At 38.2% G+C, this 24,250-nt stretch overlaps 1 protein-coding gene across 3 annotated transcripts; it reads right to left on the minus strand.

Moving 5' to 3' along the window:
- Positions 1–426: 426 nt before the first annotated feature.
- On the minus strand, positions 427–23,637 carry LOC114765912 (polycystic kidney disease protein 1-like 2). Of its 3 annotated transcripts, none has more exons than XM_028956439.1 (41): positions 23,293–23,637; positions 21,426–21,584; positions 21,157–21,345; positions 20,170–20,280; positions 19,239–19,386; positions 18,911–19,140; positions 17,933–18,325; positions 17,614–17,741; positions 17,351–17,495; positions 17,032–17,230; positions 16,633–16,741; positions 16,415–16,547; positions 16,004–16,333; positions 15,782–15,927; positions 15,481–15,663; positions 15,240–15,377; positions 14,571–14,720; positions 14,367–14,491; positions 14,007–14,127; positions 11,559–11,690; positions 11,258–11,483; positions 10,979–11,169; positions 10,661–10,891; positions 10,325–10,426; positions 9,463–9,641; positions 9,219–9,365; positions 8,533–8,732; positions 8,193–8,443; positions 7,911–8,091; positions 7,364–7,815; positions 6,677–6,773; positions 6,444–6,581; positions 6,174–6,359; positions 5,372–5,699; positions 4,335–4,468; positions 4,123–4,250; positions 3,176–3,336; positions 2,528–2,738; positions 1,426–1,527; positions 1,266–1,334; positions 427–1,113 (listed from the first exon to the last, which is right to left on the minus strand). In XM_028956439.1, exons 1-41 carry the CDS (start codon positions 23,609–23,611, stop codon positions 964–966), a joined length of 7,452 nt encoding a protein of 2,483 aa, XP_028812272.1. In that variant the 5' UTR covers positions 23,612–23,637; the 3' UTR covers positions 427–963. The 3 variants fall into 3 exon arrangements, with proteins under 3 accessions (XP_028812272.1, XP_028812271.1, XP_028812273.1); XM_028956438.1 differs by having other exon boundaries at positions 1,203–1,334; XM_028956440.1 differs by lacking the exon at positions 14,571–14,720 and having other exon boundaries at positions 1,203–1,334.
- Positions 23,638–24,250: the final 613 nt, after the last annotated feature.

Here is a 24,250-nt window from a genome sequence, read left to right on the forward strand (position 1 = left end):
AGCAGATCTGTCCTTGAATGGTGTGGTCTGACTTTCTGCGTACACGACTGAGATCTTTAGAATACAAGAAAACTATGTTTTGACACAATCGTGGGTAACGCGTGAGTTGTACGTTTTATTACCTTTACGTTTTATTACCTTTACATCGTTCTGTTGCAACCTATAAAAATGCATCATGAACCTGGAGATTATGGGCCCTTACTGTTGTCACAATCTATATATAGTGGTGCTATAAAAGCACCACTAATTCCAAACACTTTAGGGCAACAAACGTCGGTATTTTTTTGGACATCTCAGCTTGCTTCAACAAGACCACACCAGCCCCCATTCTGGACACATAAGTGTGGCTATGTCAACACAGAGAACAGGTGCAGGCCTTACCTCTCCGCAGTCCAGATTAGTCTCTTATTGTAAATGTGTAGTGCATTGTGAAACAGGGCAATGTATGAGCAGATGAATGGAGGAAAAGGTTATGTTCCTCTTTCTGAATGACTCACATTGTCAGTGTTCTGTAGGATTGGTTCAACTCGTGCTCTATTATGTATGTGCATGTAAATAAACAAATTCTCCCTATGATGTTGCTTTTCATTATAGTCTATATATTCTACAGTATTACAATAAATGCCACAAATAACTCAACATTATACAACAAAAAGCTGAATTGCGCATCATACATATTCAAACATGACATACACTGAGAAAAGGAAAGTAACCTGTCACACAAATAAACAGGTTATAGCAGGTTTGATTGGGTTATTTACATTACGTCAATGCTAAAATATTAGCATTGAAGTTTAGCCAGTGTTCACAATATGTTAAAAGCTTCAGGTTTCCAGAACATTAAGCATTGCCAGGTTGGGGAAAAAAAGCACGTAGGTAACATTCACATTCAATAAAAAACATCAGGACATAGTTACAACACAGAATTACTATATCTGGAACAACACAACTGCTTTACTTGGTCTATGACATGACAAATGGGGTGGAGTCGGCAGGCAGGCGATTGTCTTTGTTGGTGCTGTGGTTATCTCCACCTTTCTTTTTAATCTTGATCCCAAACAGGCTGCAGACCTTCATCAGCATCAGATCAACTATTTCTTCTTCCTCAGAAGGCTATAATGCAGAAAACAAATATTTGTTGCATCTGAATTCATAATGTAAATGATTAAACAAGTTTTAGAGAAAATTTTTCAGGTGGTCACCTTATGGTAAATCTGTTCTTCACTAAAAGCTACCAGGATGACAGAAATGAATAGATTTACTACCACAAAGGTCATGAAGATAATGCAGGTTCCAATGAGGAATGAACCAAGAACAGGATTATTATCCAAAACCTGTAAAGGGCAACAGATAGAATTCAACAGTCATTACCTATTGATATCTCATTTCGCATTGGTTGTTATAGAGTGGAACCACAGAACTCACCTCTTCATAGTTGAAAATGCCCAGTTGTAAGCTGATAATGGTCTGTGCAGCATTAAGTAGAGTTTTATACGAGTAAAGCTTCCAGCCATAGATTAGATTGCACTGTTGACAGATTAACAAATAAGGTACGGTAAGAGATGTGGGTGCATGTGGAAGTGTGGTTGAAAAACGATAATGAGGTGTTGAGTTCATGGTCCAGGCCAGAACTATATTAACATTATTAAAAGTAATGAGAAGTAAATCAATCAGCTCCACCAGTTTTTGAAAAAAAAAACATTAAAGAATATTTAGATTAAATTGTAATTTTCTTGTTGTCGAACTTGTGTACAGAATCTACAACAGAGTGAATAAAATAGATGTATTCATAGTTGGGGTCCTAGTGAACCGGAATAGATCTCTTCATCGATGGTAACTTAAGCACGTTGTAAGTCGCTCTGGATAAGGGCGTCTGCCAAATGTAAATGTAAATGTAAATGATAATAACCACCATGGTCAAATAAATATGCATGGAGATTGAGTTCCATACATGTATAAAAGGATATCATCATGATTAACTTTAGTCAGGTTATAAACATAAGATTTAATGATCATACAAGATTCTGTTATTATTAAGATGGTAGCTGTTAAGAGACATAATCTTCAGACCATCTACAGATCTACAGACCAATCCAATTTTGATTCAATAATTGCACAAAAATGACACAATAACACAAAAAGTGACACAATAACAAAATGTGTTATTTTTCTTATAATAAGTCACATGATAAAAAAATGCTTTTTTATCGTGTGATATACCGACTCATGTGAGTGTATTTTTTTGGTGATAAATTTGTGATGAAAATTTTATTTGGTGTTTTTCAATTAACTGTATTCTGGGTAACATACAGGACGTGAAAAGAAAGAGAAAGAGGAGTGTTTATAAATAACACTGTTGTCCAAAATGTGAGTGTGTCCTTTGCAATGAGATGTCACATCATCATCATCATCATTATTATCATTAGTTTTTAAACTAAAATGTCACACAGGCCCTCATTACACTAAGCCCTTACATAATTTTAATGTCAGAGCAACTGACTAGAAATATTAAAATATAGTCACTCACAGCAATGGAATAAGCCAAAAACATTATTGCCATGACTACTAGGAAGCCAGAGATATCAGTCCATGCTCGTTGAAGGGTGGAGGTGATCAGGTGCAGTTTAGGGTTCAGTCTCAGAAGGTGCCAGAGTTTAATGGTGGCAAGCAGAACAAGGAAAGCTATCAGATACCCCAGCACAGCGTCAGCATTGGCAGTGTCATGGAAACTTGCAAACCTGTCAGTAAAGCACACATTTTTACATTAGCAACAAACTTTAGAAGCTTTAGAACACAAATTCAGATATAGAATCTAAAATACAATTTTTTTTTACTGTGAAATTAATAAAACATTTAAAAATGTTAACACGCGTTAATGGCCGGATGTATCAACCAGCGGGTAACCACTTCATGAAGATGAATGGGGAATTATTAATATGCGCCTTCATAGGAGAGTGTATGCTCCTTGTTAAACAGCAGCAGACAAATATTTTTTTTATAAAATTATTCAAATTTGTAAGATTATTTTTATTAATGCGTATGAAAAATATACATGGCAGAATTCTAATGTAGCAATGCCTTCTGACATCTAATTCAGGTTTTCTGGATTTACACTGATCAGCGTAGATCTACAGTTTAATAATAATGATAATAAGCAATAATAATTTTTACTCACTGGTCTTTGTTGTTTTCATAGTACTCCAAGTCCCTGTTCCCTAACAAAGTCCTCTTAATGAAAACAGACATTGCGCTCCAACTCAGGATGATCATGGCTAATTCTAAAAGGTTCCATTTGCTTTTGAAATACGCCCATTTCAACTGTTTCATAAGCTTTCCCTAGAAGAACAAGGTAAGATGTATGAGTGAGATGTATGAAGTATCTGTGAATGAACAGGGTTTGAATATATTTGGACCTTATAATTTCCAAACATTCATAGATGACAAGGTCATACCATATGAATAAAATTATTATATTGATTTAAAAAAGAAGGGATTCTGATTATAAAAAAATGATCGTTTAAAATAAGAATATTTTAGATTTTTGTTTAGAGAAAATGTAATTTGGTATTCTATGTCCTCTGAAGTAAAACTATATTTATTATAATAACATTATAACATGATAATCATTATAAAGAGCCCTATTTAGACAATCTGTTGCACAGCCGAGAGCAGAAAGCACAAAAAACCTATATGAGTGGTAGAAAAAAAGAGACTTTGTTCTGATGTGTGTTTTGGGAGTAACATAAATCAATCAGAATGGAAGGTGACCTCATCTTTAAAGGGCAGGGGGGCAACATCTATGATGGACTGCTATGAAAATAGCGTGTAAATAGCAGGTTAACCAGTTTTTTTCTTTGTTGTTTTGTGAATCTTATACGTATGTAAGCAACGGAATACAATAAAATAACCACAGCCCAGCCTGGGGGAGCAGAATCACTTCCACGACCGAATGTTCCTGCAATGTTTTGTTACTGTTTTGTTGATGTAAAGGGTGAAACATACCCAGTAATGTATTACTTAAATGTGTTTATGCAATATAGTACAATATTTTAATATAGTCAAATCTGAAGGAACCATATATACATTAGTATCATATAATATAATCATATAATCAAAGCTTACCTGCATAAACATGTAATAGCAGACAAAGAGGAGGAACGTGACCTCGGAGAACATTACAAAGATGTGGAAGCCACCAGTGGATTGATAAAGACGGACACTGTGAAGTTGGGTGTTATACTGGAATGCCCCTAAGTAAACAAAATTTGAAATGCATTAGAATACAAAAGAGTTAATGTATTATGTGGGCTTCCTTGACCTCAAGTCTTCCTCACCCACAGCTGATGACTCAAACATGAGGGTTATAATGCAGAAGAGGTTGACATTGGCATTGTAGACGGTGAGCTCTAGAAAGATCGCTCGAGTGTACACATCCAGCCAATCATTGTTGAAAATATACTGAAGCATTCTGAAATTTAAAAAGGATACATAGTTACACAAATGCAGTTCTGAACTGGACAAATCCTTTTTCCTTTACCAATAAACCTGTACAATTTTTCCACATTCTGTAGGTGATTTTTTATAGCAGTTATGCCATTAGGTCCTCATTGGGTTGTGCAATATTACTGAATGCTTTTTACAACTTATCATAATGTGATTGAACGTTTGTATTCACACCTCTCATCACATGCTGCTGGCGCATATATTCATGGCATAAATATAAGTCACTTTTCATAACAACTAGAATCTGTTTTCATATTTGCTATAGCTATGGTTATTTGTTACTTTGTACATATTTGTTACAGTGGTGAGAAGAGATCAACTCTGGTCTTGGCCATGGTGAAGGTGTGTTTGAAGGTGTGGACAGGTGTCTTTTATACAATTAACAAATGAAGGATAGAAGAGCTTCATAAAGAAGAAGACACATGTCTGTGAAGGACAGAATTCTTGATTGTTTGTCAGCAATAAATAGTAAAATTAATTCTCTAGAAATCATATGATTTTTTAAAATTCTGTCTCTCACAGTTAATGTGTACATATGATAAAAATTACCGACCTCTCTCATTTTTTAAAGTGGGAAAACTTGCACAATCGGTGGCTGCCAAATTCTCTTTTACCCCACTGTATGTAGCTATAATATAAATGATTAGTTATGATATTTTGTTAGGGTTATTATGTGATTCCATTTGTTATATCAATGCTGTTATTTAAAGCATTTTATTGTCTTAATCTTTATTCCTCTTGTTGCACTGATCATGTTTATGACAAAAGAATTTCTTATCCTAAATGTCTAAGATCTGCCTAAATCTTGACATGTTACCAATACGCAAAAGGTATTTACAACCTATACTAGCCAAGTACTATAGGCCACCTTGTTGCATTCTGCCGCTCAGGTCCCATGTCCACAACGAAGCCTCCACCACGGTAAAGCGTTATACTACCCCATATGGGAGATGCCCTGACTTTGTGTTGGGTTTGGTATTGCCAGGGACTGATCGTCTGAGAGGTATTTCTATTACTGGTACTGTTCCACCTTGTCCCATATGACCCCATGTCCTCTGCTTCCCAGGAGTATGGTGCATGACATTCAGGAATGGATGGGTGCATTGAGTGGGTAACATGACAAGAGTCCTTGTTCACTCTAATCTGTCGAAGACGGGCATTTCCAACAAGTCTGGAATTGCCATCGGTTATAAAGCCTAAAAGAACAAAGTAAACAGTATCAGTAATGGTCCAAATACTGAAAAAATGCATCTTCATTGCATTATTTTGTGCATTATTATTGTTTCCAGCTTTAGCACACATGCTTCAGCTTCTGCTTTATTTCAATAAAAGCCACATAATATAAGTCATATAAGACATATAATCCAGTATTGTTTAATTTTGTCATCCAATTCTGTCATGAACCTGACTTTGTGGGGTGCTCCGGGTCTGAATTTGTCTAATGTCTCCCCAATTACTTGATTGTTTGCATCTGTGTTTACGTGTAAATTTCCCACATGTGGGATTAATAAAGGATCATGTTGTATACATGTATCATATGGAGAAAATAGATTTAAGTCTAATTTTGATTTTAGTCAAATTGTGTGCAATTTGCTGCAGAATATATTTCTATTGGCTCTAACGTTAAACACAGAACAATTTATGTAATGCTCTAAAAAACCATGTTTTACCTGGTTTCTGTCCAAAAAGGTTAGTTAGAAATGTGGTGTTTGTCCAGGAGAAGATTTCACTGAGACTCATAGAGTCTTTGATCCCTTTACTGAAGCACTGTTGGATGTGTTGCCTGAGATGAAAAGCATTTGGGTCTCGCTGCCCATATGCCACCAAGAGCAGCATCCACATGAAGCCGGCATATACTGAAAAGGCAAGAACAGGGACATATTAGTAAATAAACACCAGTATGCCGTGGACATAATTGGATGTACATGGATCTTCCTTACTGAGAATTTCTCTTAGAAGTGCAAACACTTTCTTCTCTTTCATCATGTTGTTCCTCATCCTTTCAATATCTGAGGGTGGAGGAGGCTGGTAGAAGCTGCAGGTACTGTTTCTTCGAGTGATGCCCAAACTGGGATCCCCTTATAGAGGGAAAGGAGCTTTAACCATTTAAAAACTGAACCGACCCAAATTTAAGGAATCAAGGATCTAGTTATTATTGACTTTTCCTACTAACCTGGTTTTGTCACTGCTCCCTCAATGGGTACATCTTCGTATTCTTCCTGGTCAATCTTTTTTAGCACTAGCGAAAAGAATACAGCAAAACCAAGCACCTGTAGAGAGATTTGCACTTGTAACTCGTCATGGAAATCAATTCACTTTTAAAATGTTGATGATGTTTGTGTTGTCTGGTAACTTTCTGGTGGTGTGTTTGGTGAATTCAGAAGTGGAATTCTTCAACCTCAGGTACGGTCAGGTATGGATCTCTTTGTTGTAATTTTATTGTAAATATTACTTTCATACTTTAAATAGAAATGTATTACGTACACACTATGTTATGTAGAAGAGTGGTACTTGCACATTGTCACTTTCCTCATTTGCAAACCATCCTGGGCTACAAGGTAAAGTCACATTCTCATTGGAATTTGACACCAGGGTAGTGGTGGCCAAGTGGGTAAGGAAACCACTGAGCAAAGTACCCTCACACTGCTCCCCGGGCACCTGTCATTGCTGCCCACTGCTCACTAATGGTGATGGTTAAATGCAGAGGACACATTTCATGTTTCACAATGACAATCACTTCACTTCCATTTAAAGGCCGTCCTGATAGCAATAATCACAGCATTGCTTTCAGACTATGAATATTCTTATTGTAATTACATGGTTTAGTGTGATGTAGTATGTTAAGTGGTAGGGTTCTTACTTTTAAAGGCTGGGTGATAAAAAGGCTTTCAAAAAAGGACACCACCATAGAGATGAGCCAACTGATTGAGCGTTCCTTTCCATATTTCAAGCCATACAGCATGGTGAAGAATGCTGACACCCCACTGGTTGCTGCAACTAGAATCCAGGCCACAAAAACAAACCACCAGGGCAGCCCTTTCTGACAGCATTTTCGGTCTCCATTGCCACCTTTAGTGGTGCGTGCTGCGCTGGGGCTACCAAGATCTTCTACACTGGAGCAGGACATGTGAGGCTCCAGAAGACCCTTCATACCCCTAACCTGCTGCACAGCCTGAGTGTAGCTGTCTGCGGTGGAGAATTGGGCAGGGCCTAGGATGTCCAGCTCCTTCTCAACATGTTGAAGCTGCCTGTACAAGTACTGGTGGTACACACTCAGTTTCTGATCACTGCTGGTTATTTTCTCTTGACTTCCTATAAAAGTAATAAGAAACATTTCAATTTTACCCACTTTTAATGGTAATGAAAACTAGACTAGTAATAATGTCATTAACATTGAAAACATGAACCTGTAACACAGATAGCCATCTTGGAGAATGGACAGAACTGGTTTCCTACATAGTTCTGTTGAATAATGTCCTCTACCAATGACAGAAGAGTGTTGATATTTGTTGGTTTTCCTTGCAAATCTATAATAGGCATTGGGCTCTTCAGGACCTTGGCAAGTGATTGGGCAATTTTTTTAATGTCCTGAAGAAGCCAGAGTCCAGGATTTAATTATACATTTTTACACATGGATATCAGTAGATACAGAAACATTTAGAAGGAATTAATCAGATTTTAAAAGGTACCTTAGTGACAGCATCTGGGGTGACCTCTCTGTGATCACTCTGGGGTGAGGAGGGCTGGGAGGGGGACACATGACCAGTCTTGCTCTGTTTGGAAAGTTCTGTTTTGGATGACTGTTTTGCAGCATTAATCTGCTTTTGCTGACGTGAACGTGTGTGTCTGAAGATGGTGACAATGAGGAGGTTGATGGGGAACATGATGATGGAACTCTGAAATCCAATCATCACCTGTTGCCATGTAAATTCAATCTGACCTTCACATGATAAAGAAAGGAAGAAGAAAAAATAAGACAAGATAAAAAAAAATATGTTTAGATAATTTTTTTTTTTCATTTATACTTACCCAAGTCCATGGTCTGCTCAGCAGGGTCAGTTGGGACTCCCCAGAACATGATGCTGGTGAGCATGGTGCACAAAAACAGTGAAAAGCAACAGGATATGCGCTGCACACGTGTGAAATTACTGCTTGGAGGCCTGTTCAGGACAGAGAACCAGATGTGTCCATCCTGGAAATCTTTTGCAGTTTTCATATAGAAAAGATTACTGCAAAACAGAGAAAACAAAAGAACCAACGTTGAATCCACAAAGTTAAACCTGAAGTTCATTTGAAAATGTAATCTAAATTAAAGTCATCTAAAAATGATCAAATAAAGGCAATATGTTTTTGAATGGGGTGGAATGATATGGTTTCTTCTCAATATGATTTGAGACACAATATTTTAAAAGTGTCAGAAGGTTAGCTGTATAACTGTAGTCTTAAGCACTTTGTGAAACTTTGTCATGTGCATTTTTACTCCACTTTCATTAATCATGTGTCACACACAATTAATATAATAAACGACACTCCTTGGCCTACACTCAGACATATCAACATGCACACACAACAATGGGAAAATTACATAATAAGAATACAGCTATACTAATTTTAACAGCTGAAACAATCCAGGTAATGCTCATATTTTTGGATACACCTGAAGTGCAGCTCTATAGCTTTTGGTAATTCTCACTATATATTCTTAGTGGTTTTACCTAAATCTCTTCAAATCCATTTCTGTAGCAACAGGGAAAACTTTGTCAAGGACACACTCTCCCATGTCTATTGCCAGCCATGAGTTACACAGGAAGGACCACTTCATTCCAGTCTCCAAGTCTTGCACCATCACTTTATTGACATACCTGTAGAACATCGTATGAGTAACTTTTGAATCCAACATGACATACTTCTCCACGGGGTTACCTAGGGACATTTATTAATTATCAAACAATGTTGTACCAAGCAGGATGTTCTCCTGAGTTGTCATGCCACAGTCTGATGCTGTGCAGATCACCCAGGGAGAAGGGCGTGGTCAACAGGAACATGTCCACGGCACCCCTATCAAATACAGGCTTATCTGGATCAGTCAGGTGGTGGGGATCGCTCTCCCCCTCAGAGCCCATCAGAGTAACTGTCACCTGTAGTAGGAATGTGAATGGACAGCATGAGTACATTAGACCAACATAAATGTAAAATATATATAATTCAAAGTCCTGTGCAATCATTCCAATGGCAGTTAGTTCATTAAATGATAGGAATACATGTTAAAAACAGCATTTAGTTTTTCAACATCTTTTTCATAATGAATTACCAAAATTATTAAATATTGATCCCATTCTCATTCAATATTAACAAACTTTCAAGCAGTTACCCTATTAGTCTATTCATTCTAAAAACCCGTGTGAATCAATGAACGAATAAAGTGAAAAACAGATCTCAGATCAGATCTCATTTCACATATTTAATTCTAAAACCTTCTTGCCCTTGGCCACCAGGGGCAGCTATTGGACAAAGGATTACTGGAATGATTATTTGTCGGTTTGTGTATTTTCTGCCAACCTGTGTATGTTCTCCTGTCTGCATATAGTGTTTCAGTTCCTTTAGTCCATACTTGAATTAAACTGCTTTATATTCGTCAGGGAAACAGACCAAAGTAATATGTATCATTTTGCATGTAACTGCGTAAGTGTTTGCATATGTTTACACATTGTTTGTGTGCCGAACATTCATGATTGAATATACATAAATTAAAGAATACATTTTTGCCTTCATAAGGAATTCAGAACCTTATAATACATTGAGCATTCAGACATTCTCTGACCTGAGATGAAGTAGAAGCCCCACGCCGATGTCCTGTGCTGATGTTTAGAAGGTATCGATATTCCGCTAAAGGGTCATTGTCATCCAGTACTGTTATCTTGAGCTGCAAGGTCACAAATAAGGTGCACAGGGAAATAAAAATCTTTGAATTAACTACTGAAGCCCATAACTGATACCCCAACGTTGTATTTTAGATATAATCAGACCTGTATCTTAGCTTCACTTTGGAAGTACTCAAACAATCCTGACAGTATGTACTGAAATTAGGGGGGCCTTCAATTCCCACATCACTATCCCAAATAAATACAATTTTGGACTATGCTAGACATAAACTGACCTTTGCACCGTCCTCAGTGTCCTTTTTGCGTGCCCAGACTACCATCAGAAAATAGGCCACGAAAATTGCTATCACAAAACACACCACCACTGGATTGTTGACAAAGGTGGAAAAAAGCTGAGCAGTCTGGGACACGTCCACCACATTAGGCATGACAAAGAAGGAGCTCCCAAAGAAGGTTAGATGGTTACACAAGCACTGAGTAACAAATGGCGTGGTCAAGGGACCAACCTATGAAGAATTAAACAAAACAAATTTGAAAAAAATAATACCTGATTAACAAAATTGACATATAAAGCAAACAGCAGATGAATTTACCCTGCACCCATAGTCACTCCAGTTGGATTTGGCTTCATCCCAATACATACACTGAGCAGCTATGGATGTGATGTACACAGTTGCATTTGTTGATTTAACTCCAGCTTCCACTATTGGCCTGACCAGGAGATAGTAGACCCCCTCCTCGACTATCACATCCCTGGGGCTCAACACCCATGTATATCTTTCCTCTAATGAAAGAAAAGCATTCAGACTTTTTAACCCTTAACATGATGATGCAAGTGTTTATTTATAATGCCACGTTAGAAATGAATTGACCTTGTGTTTTCCCCTCATGTGGAAGCTGCGTTTGGGCCTCAAAGTATGTGCTGTTTGGGTACTCTTGGAATCCTAACAGCAAATGCAAGGCGACATCTTCCGATGGTTCAAGCTTCACTACAAGGTGTATACCTGGCATTGTCACATTTATCATTAATGTGCTAAAATTGCCCAAGTCCAAAAAGGTGGTCTTTAGTTCAGAAGCTTCCGGTCTTGGCAAGAATATCTGAAAATCAAATTTATACAATGTCATTAGAAGTCTTTCGAATTTTTAGATCCAAGTGAGCTGCCACAGTTTTACCTCAATCTCACTAGTCAGATTTGCCACTGGGATTGTAGAGCCATCCTCTCTGGTCAGAGATAGTGCTCCAACCGTACTGTTGATGGGTTGAGCTTCATTCCAGGAGAACGGATTCACTTGAAAACTCATCATCTGGGGAAAGAAGTACAGTGAGATTGTGACAATATATAACCATGTGAAAATATGCTATATTTTAAATCACATTGTATGTTTGTGGGCCTTTGCAGCAGGCACAGAGCATGACCCTCCACCCGAGTTCAGTCCAAACTTTATATGCCCTTTCAATGAGATCATACGCTCACATGCACACCTGCAGAAAACTCCCTAGAGGTTGAAGGCCAACCAAGGTTTGGGAGGTATGGGAAGAAATGAGATAAGGCTAACAAGACCCAGTCAAATTATTGGGAGGGGTGTCATGCTACCACAAGCTGGGTGCTCAATGTTTAATTGTAAAAACTGTTTACAGGCCAGGCCTCAGAAGCTAGGCAATGAACTCTGATGTGCGATTACATTCACTGAACATTCACTTAAACTTTTTTACTATGGGTCGGTGTGTGTGCGTGAAGCAGCACAGATAAATAAGATATTTGTTGGAGACTTATATAACCACATAAGCTGTATACATATATGCATGTTATATTTTGAACACTTATTTGTAAACTGAAGTTCTAGAAATGTAATATGAATTGATATGCCTAAGCACACACACACACACGCACATGCACATGCACATGCACACAGAGGAGACATATTGTAACTAACCACAGCTGCAGAAAAACTTAGATGAGACAGACAATCAAACACATAATTGAGACTGGGCACACACAGAAGACCTCAGTATTTTGGGTCTTCTGGGTGTTTTTTATGATCAAAGATAAGAGAAATGTATAAGAACGAAAGTCCTGATGTGCGGGGGACAGATCTATCAAACTGGATTGCTGTTGTCTTTTTTTGCAATAAATTGCAATAAAGAGAACTGTCTACCATGGTTAACTGTTGCTTGAGTTTATTGATCAAAACTTGAGCAAAATCCTCCACACACAAAAACCAAAATGAATGCGCCTCTGTCATATAAAGACACTGTATTAATTGACAAGTTATTTATACAAGTGTTAATATAAGAGCAGTTTGAAAACAGATGGATTCAGATAATTTCAGCTAGATATCACTCAATGACCAGACATTTTACATCCATTTGTAATTTCAGATTCAGATCAGATCAGCCACTTAGCCATAAACACTTAGCCCATGAATCAAAATGGGTTTATTTCTGAACCAACAGCAAGTTGAGAAAGTGACTTCTTTTGAATTAGACAACATGGGCCAACCTGTACTCCGCACATACATCAGTATCTTGGCTTGCTGTGCAGTTGACTGGATTTCTTTCCTTAGACCTTTTTAACAGGGAACATCCCACAACTTAAAACTTGTTAAAATCAGATCCTCTTGCTTCCAACACATCAAGTTCAAGGACAAAATGTCTGCTTTATAATTGTTAATCTACAATATCATAAAAAATATTTACATTTTCTGTGAAAAAAAACATAAAATGTTTTAGAATAGGACAGAAGAATAATAACTAAAAGTTTGAAATAATTAACTCACTGATGCACATAAAAAAGTCTGGAATTTTAACCTATTTGATGTCTTTTTAATAGACCAAAAATGTTTCTGTCATGATCCAATGTTTCTGTCATGATCCAAATTTCTGCCCTTCCTTGAATAAGCCTCAAAACAAAGTCAGACAGAGAAAGGCATAAAACCTAGAGAGCCCTGAGATAAGGACAATCACATCATAAAACCCTGCAGAACCATTCTAACGATGACAAGAGGACCAGGAAACTGGAGTAGAGACCACGCAGCCTTCCCGCAAAAAGTCCTGGAGAAGAATGGGTTTAGTTCCATTAAACCTTCTAAACCTACTTTACTGGTATGACTTGGTGGGACAATAGACTTTCATCTTCCAAGCACTGTACTCAAAGGACATACATAGTTAACTTCAAGTTTTCTAGTTATTGATCGGAATCTTCATTATACCATCCTAGCTTTATACTTGTATACAATAAAATCCCCAAAAGGCATTTCTCCTGAGTTTGTTGAATAGCTGATAATGATTAGATAATTGATTTTCGTCCCCGGCTCGTTCTAATATTTTAATAATTACTCAAATTGCCATTAGATTTACTCGGCGGACAAGTTGTCAAACACATGGAATCATGTGCTAAAAATCATGTGCTTATGAATCAATTCACATTTTGATTCACAACCACACAATTGGTCTCAATTTACCCTATAGGTCCTATCTGTCCTGCTCTGCCGTGACAGTGTCCCCATCCAGTAAAAGGATATTTGTAAATGACCCTAAACTTTAGAACATTACTTTATATTACATATATATTGCAAACATCCCTGTCTGATACCAACACACATTACCCCAAACAGACTCACCCGAACTTGGACATGATCCAGTGAAGACACTATGCTAGGACCTAAGGCAGGGAATGTGAAGCTGGGAAAAACACTATTCTGGATTTTGAAGGACTGCTTCTTAAGGTCATCTGAGGACATTCTGGTAGAACAAAATGAAGAACAATAAGTGATTTGTACTGACACTGAATGGTATTAATAACCAGATGTTTTAGCTTTTAGCACCCAACAAATAATTTATATAAGCCCATTGAGACATACTGTATGTCTATATAAAAAATAAATGTTGTTGATGTAAAAAAAATTTGTTGTTATATTATTTAGCCCAAAAGTGTGTTTCTAGAGGCATTAATTCATAGTAAAAGACCTTGCTTTTCTTACCTGTTCACATAAAGGCTTATCTGTTCAGTGCTGAGGACTGTGGGCTCCTGGCTGAACTCATTTCTGGCAAGAAGGGCACCTTGGACATTGTGCATCGCACTGAGCAAATAACTAGTAATGGCACTCTGAAAACAACAATATAACAATTATAGATTTGTTAATAGAGGACAAATAGGTTTATAATTCATGAATAACCTGTCTAACCTGTTCTTTTGTGTTGACTGACACCACAAGGATATTACCAGCAGCTTCAATAAGGGGAGTAGCTGCTTCCAACATTAGTTCATTACTTTCACCTTCAGCAAAAGTCAAGAGGGAGTTGCTGAGATCATTTAGGATAGAGCTGGCCTCCACCTGTGGGTAGTAAACCAGGAGCCATTCAGGTTTTCCCATTTATGTTCACGTGTTGCACATTCATGCACATTTCCGGAAAAAAAAAAAGTAAATAAAATCTATGATAAGCTGTTTGCACGCCTTGTGTCATTGCGGACGTGGTGCCAAGATCTTTATTACAGAGGTTGTGTTTATGATGTCTGCTGACGTGGCTGTCTTCAAGTCCATTCTGTGTTGCCAGATTGGGTAAACTCCTCGTAGAGAATGTGTATTGAGGAAACAAGTTCTTTTTTTTAGGTTTGTGTCTGATGTATTAACATCAAAGTGTTTATACCACTGAACATGAGAGTGACATCTATTATGGCTGCACAGAAAATAACATTAGTAATGTAAGTAATGCCGAAACGTAAATAAACCAAACAAACCTGCTGTCAGTAGCATTACAGTAAACTAACTACTTTTTTTCATTATATTATGCTATTTGTAGCCTGCTGCGTATTGACTTGCATTATGTGTGCGGGAAGAAAGTTTTATCTGTACCTGGGCAATTGGGGTCAGTTCATTATTCTGCAAGGTGATTTCTGTTACAGACTCTGCAACGGCCCGAAACTCATCACAGCTCCAGATGGGTGCACTTTGTATTGCTGCAGACATGGTGGAGAGCATCTGCTCGCGCAGCTGTAAATAGAAATAAAATAATATTAATTTGCTGACCTCTTCATATAATCTCTTCATGGTTTATCCTTTTTCAATACCCATACATCAAACATCATTTTTATACCTTTTTTTTCGCATCTTTTTTATGGATGTCTGTGGATTTCTCATTCAAGGTGTTACACACAGATTTGAAAATCTGGGCCAAATCTGCTGCAGTATATTGCCCTTGTCGCTGTAGTTCTATCACATGCTTTGAAACCAAAGCCCCAAGTTCTTCCACAGTGGACTTTTTAGAAGTATCTTTTACCTGGATGAAGAATATATATTGCTTCACTTGTCAGGACTGTGCAAGGCTGGAAATATGCAGGTGAAAAAAAGATAAAAAAACAATAAATCTACCGTGTTAATAACATTAATAAAGGCACCTGGGTTGCAAATGATGTTTTTATGATCTGTCCAGCTGAATTTTTTACAGTGACAACCAAATCCAAGCTGAAGTTGCGTTTTTTGTCCCCTGGCGGCAGAAAGATTGGTTTCCCCAGTTGAATGTTGCCAAGGTTCAGGGAGTTACCTGTAACACAATTAAATAGTCAACAGAGTTGTACAGAAAACCCAGAAAAATCTGACATGAAAATGCATTATATTACCTCTGACAGTTTGAAGGTGGTAAGTGCAGGTTGTAGGTAAACAAAAATATGGATTTACACTGCAGGTGGTATAAAACGGAGTAAGAATGTCGCCTGAAGCTGGGGATATGCTGCAGGTTGCACTGTCTGAGTGTCCGCCAGAATCAGCTCTATGCAGCGAGGTGGGAAAATCCACGGGCTTGACTGTAACAGCAGAATGGGTCAGAACAATGGACTTTTCCGTTGTCACGATAAATGGCTCTATTCTTTCTGTTTGCGGCGAAGACGCCATGCTTGTTGTTATTGTGAATTCATCATATCCAGATTTAATGCCAGATATGTCTGCGATCCCTAAGATGCAATACAAACACAAATTAAAGCAGTATTAACATTAAATAACATTAAATTAACATTAAATGCTCTAGTACTCACCATAAGCGACTATGCTGATGCTGTGGTTTGCCCTTCTTAGGACCTCCCTGGGCACTTTCACTGAACTAACCTGTGTAGCTATTTGTTTGTAAGGTTTTATATGATTACTAGTGTAGCAGGATCCCAGAATGTTCTGAAAGGATTTAACCATCTTTAAATATACACCTTCACCTGAATCAATTCAGAATCAATTAGAAGATATTTATAAATGGTCTTACAGAAATAGGCATTATGTCTTCAAGCAGCCAAAATATTTCCTGGCAGTGTTCACATTGTAGACGCAGGTCAAGGTCATTTTCACTCTCTAGTGGGTTACAGTTTGTACATCTAAAAAAAAACAAAATACATACATTTATTTCACTCCATTCTTATAGGATTCGAATACAGTACACATAACATATCATATGCTACAGAGACAAAGAAAAAGGCTTGTACGCTTAGCAGAGTAGATATTTCGATATGAACCAACAAATTTGATTTATTACGGTTGATTAAATGATGACTGAAAAAAGGACATGGCTATACTAGAGCAGACAAACCTAATCAAACTGTATGTAGAATACTATATTATTGTTGAATATTATAGTATAATGAGCACAAACAGTTTCATTCCATACGTTATTTTGACATTGATGTCTTTTCCAGGAGTGATACGTATGCATCTGTTGGCGGTTTGTGTGTTGTATTGCTGTGTGTTTCCAGTTCGTGTCACATTGACAGCATACACAGCCACATTAAAGGGTTTCGGCAGACAATCTTTGGTAATTACGTAGCTTTGTTCCACTGTGCTGTTGTCACATGGACAATCACCACCGACTGAAAGGCAAACAAAGGTCTGGACATTAACACCTATTAGAATTATGAAGACAGACAATAATTAAATATAAAAAAAGAGGCATAATCAAAATGTCATGACAACTGTGACAGTGAACTTACTGCATTGCCAATGAAAAAGAAGATGATCAGCTTCTTCTTTTGGTCCCAGGACCCCAAGTGTGACATTTGAGATTCCAATAAGTGGAATTTCTGTAGATGCTGTAATTGCAAGTTTCTTGGAGGAACTGCTTACATTACCCATTGTCTGTGAAAAAATGACATTTGTCGCTCTGTGGCAGGTTGGATATTACTTGGAAATGCCATGAGATGGTGCAAAATAATTATGATTACGACACAATGGAAATGGAAATGTTAAAACATACAGAGTTTCCTTGATCAGCTGGAACTGTCACTGATTCAAAGTCACAGAAGGTTGTGGAATTTTCCACATCCACATCCACATCCACAGATGAAAATAAATTCCAGGCTCTGACTTTTACATTTAATGCTCCTAGAAAAATTAATCAGATTTTTTTCATCAATCATCAATTTTATAAACATGTAAACTATAATTTTGACATTAAATTACAGAAACCAAGTATTGTTGAAGAGTCACTCAATATTGGGTTTTTATAATATTCAGTCTAATTGCTTTATTATTCTATGAATAAACTGTTTATGCCTTATATCAAAGGAGCTCACCTTGCAGTTTTCTTGAAATGTTAAAGGTTTGGAGATCACTGTTCATGTTTCCGCTCTCTGAAAAGCTTTGGTTGCCATCTGAGGCATGGAAGAGCAGCTGAACTGGAGCTCCATGTTCCAGTGAGACTGTGATCTGAAGGTCTGAGTCTGGGCACTGAGAAACCAGTGCTTTCAAGCTGCTAATTGGTTCCACAAAGCACACATCTACCACTGAAGAGAGCTCAGCTGCTGTTACATTATTAGAGGCCAGTAGAGACAACATGTGACATCCTGGTCTCATGGCCTGCATAGCCACTGCACTCAGAGTGATGTTATGAGGTAAAGTCCCATTGATGGCTGACCTTTTGCCAAGTACTGTAGAACCACTTAGGATTGTGTAGGTGATATTAGTACCTGTGGGTACAAAAGTACATCCTTAAATCCATAAATCCTTTATGAGAAAAATGTGTTGTGCCAGTTCACACTGAAAAATAAGTAGTTTATATTCATAGTTCATTTTGAAATAAGTTCACATTTCCAAAAAAGTAACTATTAAATAACATTTCCAAAAATAACTTCCCAAAAAATCTAAATTTAAAAAATAAATAAACAGGTTTTTCTTTTTGTATGAGTCTGAGCTGGATTGTTCATAAAACCACCTAAAAGGCTCAAAGCTCAGTAGGTGCATCTCTACTGATAGCCCCAGCCATGCTAAGTGTTGGTGCTCGATACTGGCTGGCCAAAATCAGCACATGTGCAGAATCCATTCTCATTCTGTCTCAGTGGCTGATCTGCTTTAGATATTCTTAAAAGTACACAAATGTGCAGATATGTAGAACGGATATGGAGGCTATATATGGCTACATATGGCTTGCTGTAAAGCTGGTGAACGCCATAAATGTTCATTATTAGTAAAATGATTTGTTCAGTTCAGTATTCAGTATTCACAAAAATGAATCCCATTCATGCACAACACTAATGCACACACATAATCCGTACCTGCTTCCATTTCAATTTGTATTGTGAGTGGGCTATCTTGAAGGGCCTTGCAGTTTGGAGCATTCGTTGACTGGTTTGAACTGTAACACTTAATGTCACTGAAATTAACGAGTGGTTCTTGTATTGTGATCACTTTCTGGGCGGTCACATGCCAGTCACTGGTGGTGCACTCAACCTCCACAGTGAAGACCCCTGGGTCTTTGTACATATGTGCCACACTGCCCTTTAAACTAAACAAACAAGTTTATTTCAATATGGAATTTGAAGCACTAAAAGAAGCACTTGAAGCCATCCAATCAAATACAAAAAAGTCGAGAGTCCTTCTTACCCATCAGGGTGATAGGGGTCAATAAGGAGACCATCTCCAGTGTTCAGAGAACAAGTCAGGTTGCCCTGGAATGGGTGCAACAGCCAGTTGACAGTGATGGTGACATTGTCAGAGACCGCAGCAATCTCATTCATTAGTAAGAGAAGACCTGAAAGCCACAGTCACAGTTTTGTAACATGAATAAGGCTAGTACTACACCAACTATAGCCACCAATAATTTCACAATTATTGCAAATAATGACATAACTACAGGCTTATGGATTTGTCGTAAAATAAGTCTAGTATTTGAATAAACACATATCTGTTGAAGTTACTGAAATATAGGATTCCCCAAACACCTAATAAAAATTTGCATGTAAGCATAACCATGGAAAGACGTGACTGGAATAGCATTATTCGTATACAGACTTCGCACCGTGCAGAATGACAGATGCTGCATTTACAATTGCTTGGATAATGCAGATAGCTGTTACAAAACAAGGACTGCATTCAGCATTTCCATGGACCATGTACTCCAATTTAAAATCAAATTACATCTGGCTGTGGTTTCTCTTGTAATGGCACACAAAAACAGGGGTCGTAGCAAGGAATTATCACTCAGGGCCCCATTTAGCCTCTTTGATGTATCCCTGTCTAGCAGTGGGCCTGTACATTTATTATGATCTTTCACCCCATTCGTGATGACCCAGTGTACCCAGCCACTGGGGACACATGTGGCAGTGTATGTCTTGGTGCTGGTACCAAGCCCAGGTAAATGGGAAGGGTTGCATCAGGAAGGGCATCCAGCATAAGTGAAAGTAGATTATGTAAAGTAGATTATGTAAAGTAAATTATGCATACAGCCAGACCGGCTGATCTGCTGTTGCAACACGTAATGGGAACAGTCGAAGGAAGGAGGAGTGATGACCCACCGTGACGACAAGATACTGACCGTCATTACAGCGGTACTCCACAAACAGATAGCTTCCCAGTCGGGGGCAGGGCTCTCCAAAAGATGCCACATCTGCTGCAGTCTGACAGACTTGTAGTCCATGGCAATGTCCTGGTATTAGATGAACAAAGGAACTGCATACAGTAAGAATTTAAACAACCTTTAAACAACCAAAAAGCAAATTATACATACATTTGTATTGCATATTACAGAGCAATGAGCTTGAATCACAGAAAAAAAACTTTGCTTTGCATTTGCTCTAGAACCCTCAATATACAGCAAAAATTAGGTTGTCAGAAGAGGTTGTGAGTTTGTTGTTGACTGTGTGTTCCTGATTTCAAGATATGTTCACCTGTGTTGATCTGCATAAACCTACCTTGGTTGTGCCTTTTCACTGTTGGGTCTTTGTGCCCGTTACCCGCGTGCTGTCTTGGTATAAATCTTGTTGTGTCAATGTCCATGTACCATGTTGTAATTAAAACCCCCTGTTACTTAGTCGAGCGATTGTGTCCATTATTCCCCGCCCCAACGGATCCCTTACAAAATATTACTAGAAAGTGTATAAAAATCCATGATGAAGCATCTTATATTTTTTCCCTAATTAATTAGAAATGGATTCATGGGATTTGCATACTCCATTTGACTAAAACCGACCAATTCCAACAGTAAACATAGGATTTAGTAATGCTCTCTTAAAAGTTACTTCAACAAAAGGTAGATTTTTTCAGCCCTTTTTAGGCCAGAATTGTCACTTAATTGGAAATAATCTCATTCATAATCTTTACCAAAAAATATTGTAGGATATTTCACACATTAAAACAGTGTGGTGGCCTATGGGGTAAGGAAGTAGACTCATGACCAGAAGGTTGTGGGTTCAAATCCTGAACCGTCAAGGTGCCACTGCTGGGTTAAATGTTGTGTGCACCATGTGCTGTGCTTCACAAAAACACTTTCATGTCAAGCATGCTTTGAAGGGATGTCTTCTACCTGCAACTAAATCTCCAACCTCCACCCAGCTGCACTCCTCCTGTGCAGAAGAAGCTGCGTATGAGGAGCTGCTCTGGCAGTAGTGGATGTTTTTCCGCCCATAGAAACTGTCGACAATCTCTATGACCTGGCCAGAACCACATTGCAGGGTGGCGTTGTAGTTTACACATGCCAGAGATCGACCAGATTCTGAGAAGAGAAACAAGGAAGTCAGGAAAGTCAGAAATGCCAGACGTAAGTGTCCTTAGGTGTGAAAGAGAAAGACCAACCAAACTGGCATATGAAGTGCAGTTCCTGGCTGCAGTTTTCAGTGGCCTCCCACTGAAATCCAGAGTTCCCGAGGATGGAGCCACACCCGGCACCCAGCCATGGTGTCTTTATCCAGTTAGAGTAACTAATGTCTGAGCCATCAAGCCACGAAAGAGGACCTAACATGAAACAGATTTACAGCATTTATTGACACAACCACAAACTTAAACAGGGCAGTGACCAAAACTTAAGCAGGCACATGGTTGATCATAAAAGCACTTGCTGACAAGAAAGGCCATACAACAGATAGTTGTAATTCAAGTTCAGATTGCTGAACCATGACAGTTACGATTCGGGAGAGAAAATGGAGGATTATGTAGGGTAAAGTTGACATATAAATAGGGAATTGGGAAGCACCGGGGCAGAGGAGAACCGGAAGATGGCGGGTTTCAGGATGGTCCGGGATCTTGGACTGGACAGAAGTAGGTCTTGAGCGGCAGGAAGGTAGGGGAGCATGGAATCCCGTCTTAACCGATGGTTATAAATAATATGACTAGAATATAATTATAAAAAGAAAGACTAAGATGGACCAAAAGTTTTGTTATTATATGCATTTATGTGACTGTGACAAAACGTAATCCCGAGGTGGTCATACGTAAAATGTGTGAGTTTATGTAGTAATCAAACCAAAAAACTTTGTACTAAAATTTTATTCTGTGAGTAAAGTTAAATGTTTGCTGTGCTGACAAGGTTTCAGACTCTTGGTTTCTCACTATCACTGTGAGACATCAGTGATGGTTTTGAAACAAATTTGTTTTCTTCTGTTAAAACGTAACTTTATTTATAGAGCACTTTACATCCACAAGTGAACCAAAGTTCTGATTAAAATATACACACAATAGAACATTAAATAAATGAATAAGAAAGCCTGCTAGAAAACCAAGTAAATACATAGAAATCGGCAGAGACTTCAAAATAGTCTTAACGATAGTCTCTATAGCTTCAAATAGCCTCAATCATATTCTCTATAGCCTAAAAACAGCCCCAATCATAGTTTCCATAGCCTCAATAGGCTATACTGGTTGATATTACCCAATGCACAACTGTTTTACAGTCCCTACTGTTCTTCCTGCAGTCGGTTTTTGTTATATATTCTGACTAAATTAAATGATTTTTTTTTGTCCCTGACTGCTAATCTACACTGTCCCATCTACACTGTTAATGATGACTAATAATTTGTTTAGCATAAAGTAAATAAAAATAAATTTTAAAAGAAAAATCTTTATTGTTGTACAGCACTCTTGTACAGCATTGCTGATGCACAGCCACAGATGACATTACAACTGTCCAGGGGCTTTATAACAAAAGGGGCTATGAAACTGTCTGGGTGATTTAAGCGTATTCCACTGTGGAGATGATAATGAGAAGCTTTCTCCTTCAACAAAGAAGGGTCAAAGAACCATTTTAAAGCACAAAGAGATTGCTTGTTGTCAATTATCAGACGCATTCAGAGAGAGCAGCAAGAGGTAATATTTTTATAATGTCTGTATTTTATCCTTCAAGTGCAGAAATTTAAATGGGTCCAAATCCATTTCAGTCAGGGAGAGTATTTTTCTCAGTTGAGTTTTTTATACAAATGTGGATGTCATATTAAAGTCAGAAATCAGAAACAAAAGTGAGGTAGTTAGTTCCTCCTCTCCAAGATACAGATAACTAACAAGCAGCCCTTTCTTCTTTGTATCTGTTTACTTCTGTTGATCCATACCCCATGAGCTACATCTTATCTTGGTGGAGGAAATGTCCCTGCTTAATTCTTTCTGATGTTAAATGTTCTTTTTTTGCTTTTTTTTATTCTAGAATTTATCTTACAAGCATACTGTTTCTTACCCCCATGGTCTTCAGAGTCCAGAGTGAAGTTGATGGAAGCAGGAGCCAGCCCAATCCACCAGTTCTGTTCCTGATGTAGATGCTTCTCAAGGAACTGCTGGGTCTCCTCATTCTGGATGAAAGCAAGGTGCCCACCAGCCCGTTCACACCATGCCTCAGCATGAAGGAAGCTGCGCTCCAGAGCCACAAACTCAAAGCAGGAACCATCGAACACCTCCTGGTAGTCTGTGCAGGACTGAGCTTTGGCTTTGTGTTGAGCAAAGATCTGAAATACACCCAGGACCATCCCTAGGTGAAGCAAAAGGGAACACTTACCCATCCTTCAGCTCTGAACCTCTGACTGACTGGCCCTGTCGGGCTGGCCATCGGACTTATACGGTTCTAACACGATCTTCATAAATGACCTGTCATTTAACAATAGGCTTGACCGTCTGGCATCAGAAGCTGCATTGTCCATGTGTAAATAACAGCAGAGTAATCTGAAGCCCCATGGCAACTACACAACAAGCCCTGTTCTGCTGCCATAGATAAGGTTTCATGGGTGAGTGACAGACACCAGGAGCTTTTTTTATTTGATATCAGATTGACAACATGCAATTTTTCATTACACTTTGTACACATTTGTCTGTCAAATGAAGCACAGAGTGATAGTAGCCAAGTGACCCACCTACAAACCAAATGACCGCAGTTTTGCAGCTTAAAATCCCCCTTACTACCAATGTGTCCCTGAATAAGACACTTACTTCCACTGAAACAATGTCTAAAATATGTCTAAGAAAGAATTACTCAACACTATAATTTAACACTGAGTTTCAAATAGTCATAATACAAGTAATCACTCTCTCCTTTACTCCGGCCATCACCATCCACACACACTGCAACGTATAGATGGAGCAATTTTGTGAAGGAATATTATAGATTTTCTATCGCCAAATACAATACCGTTCAAAAGTTTAGG

The sequence above is a fragment of the Denticeps clupeoides genome, chromosome 16, assembly GCF_900700375.1.
Source record: "Denticeps clupeoides chromosome 16, fDenClu1.1, whole genome shotgun sequence".
Taxonomy (NCBI): Eukaryota; Metazoa; Chordata; class Actinopteri; order Clupeiformes; family Denticipitidae; genus Denticeps; species Denticeps clupeoides.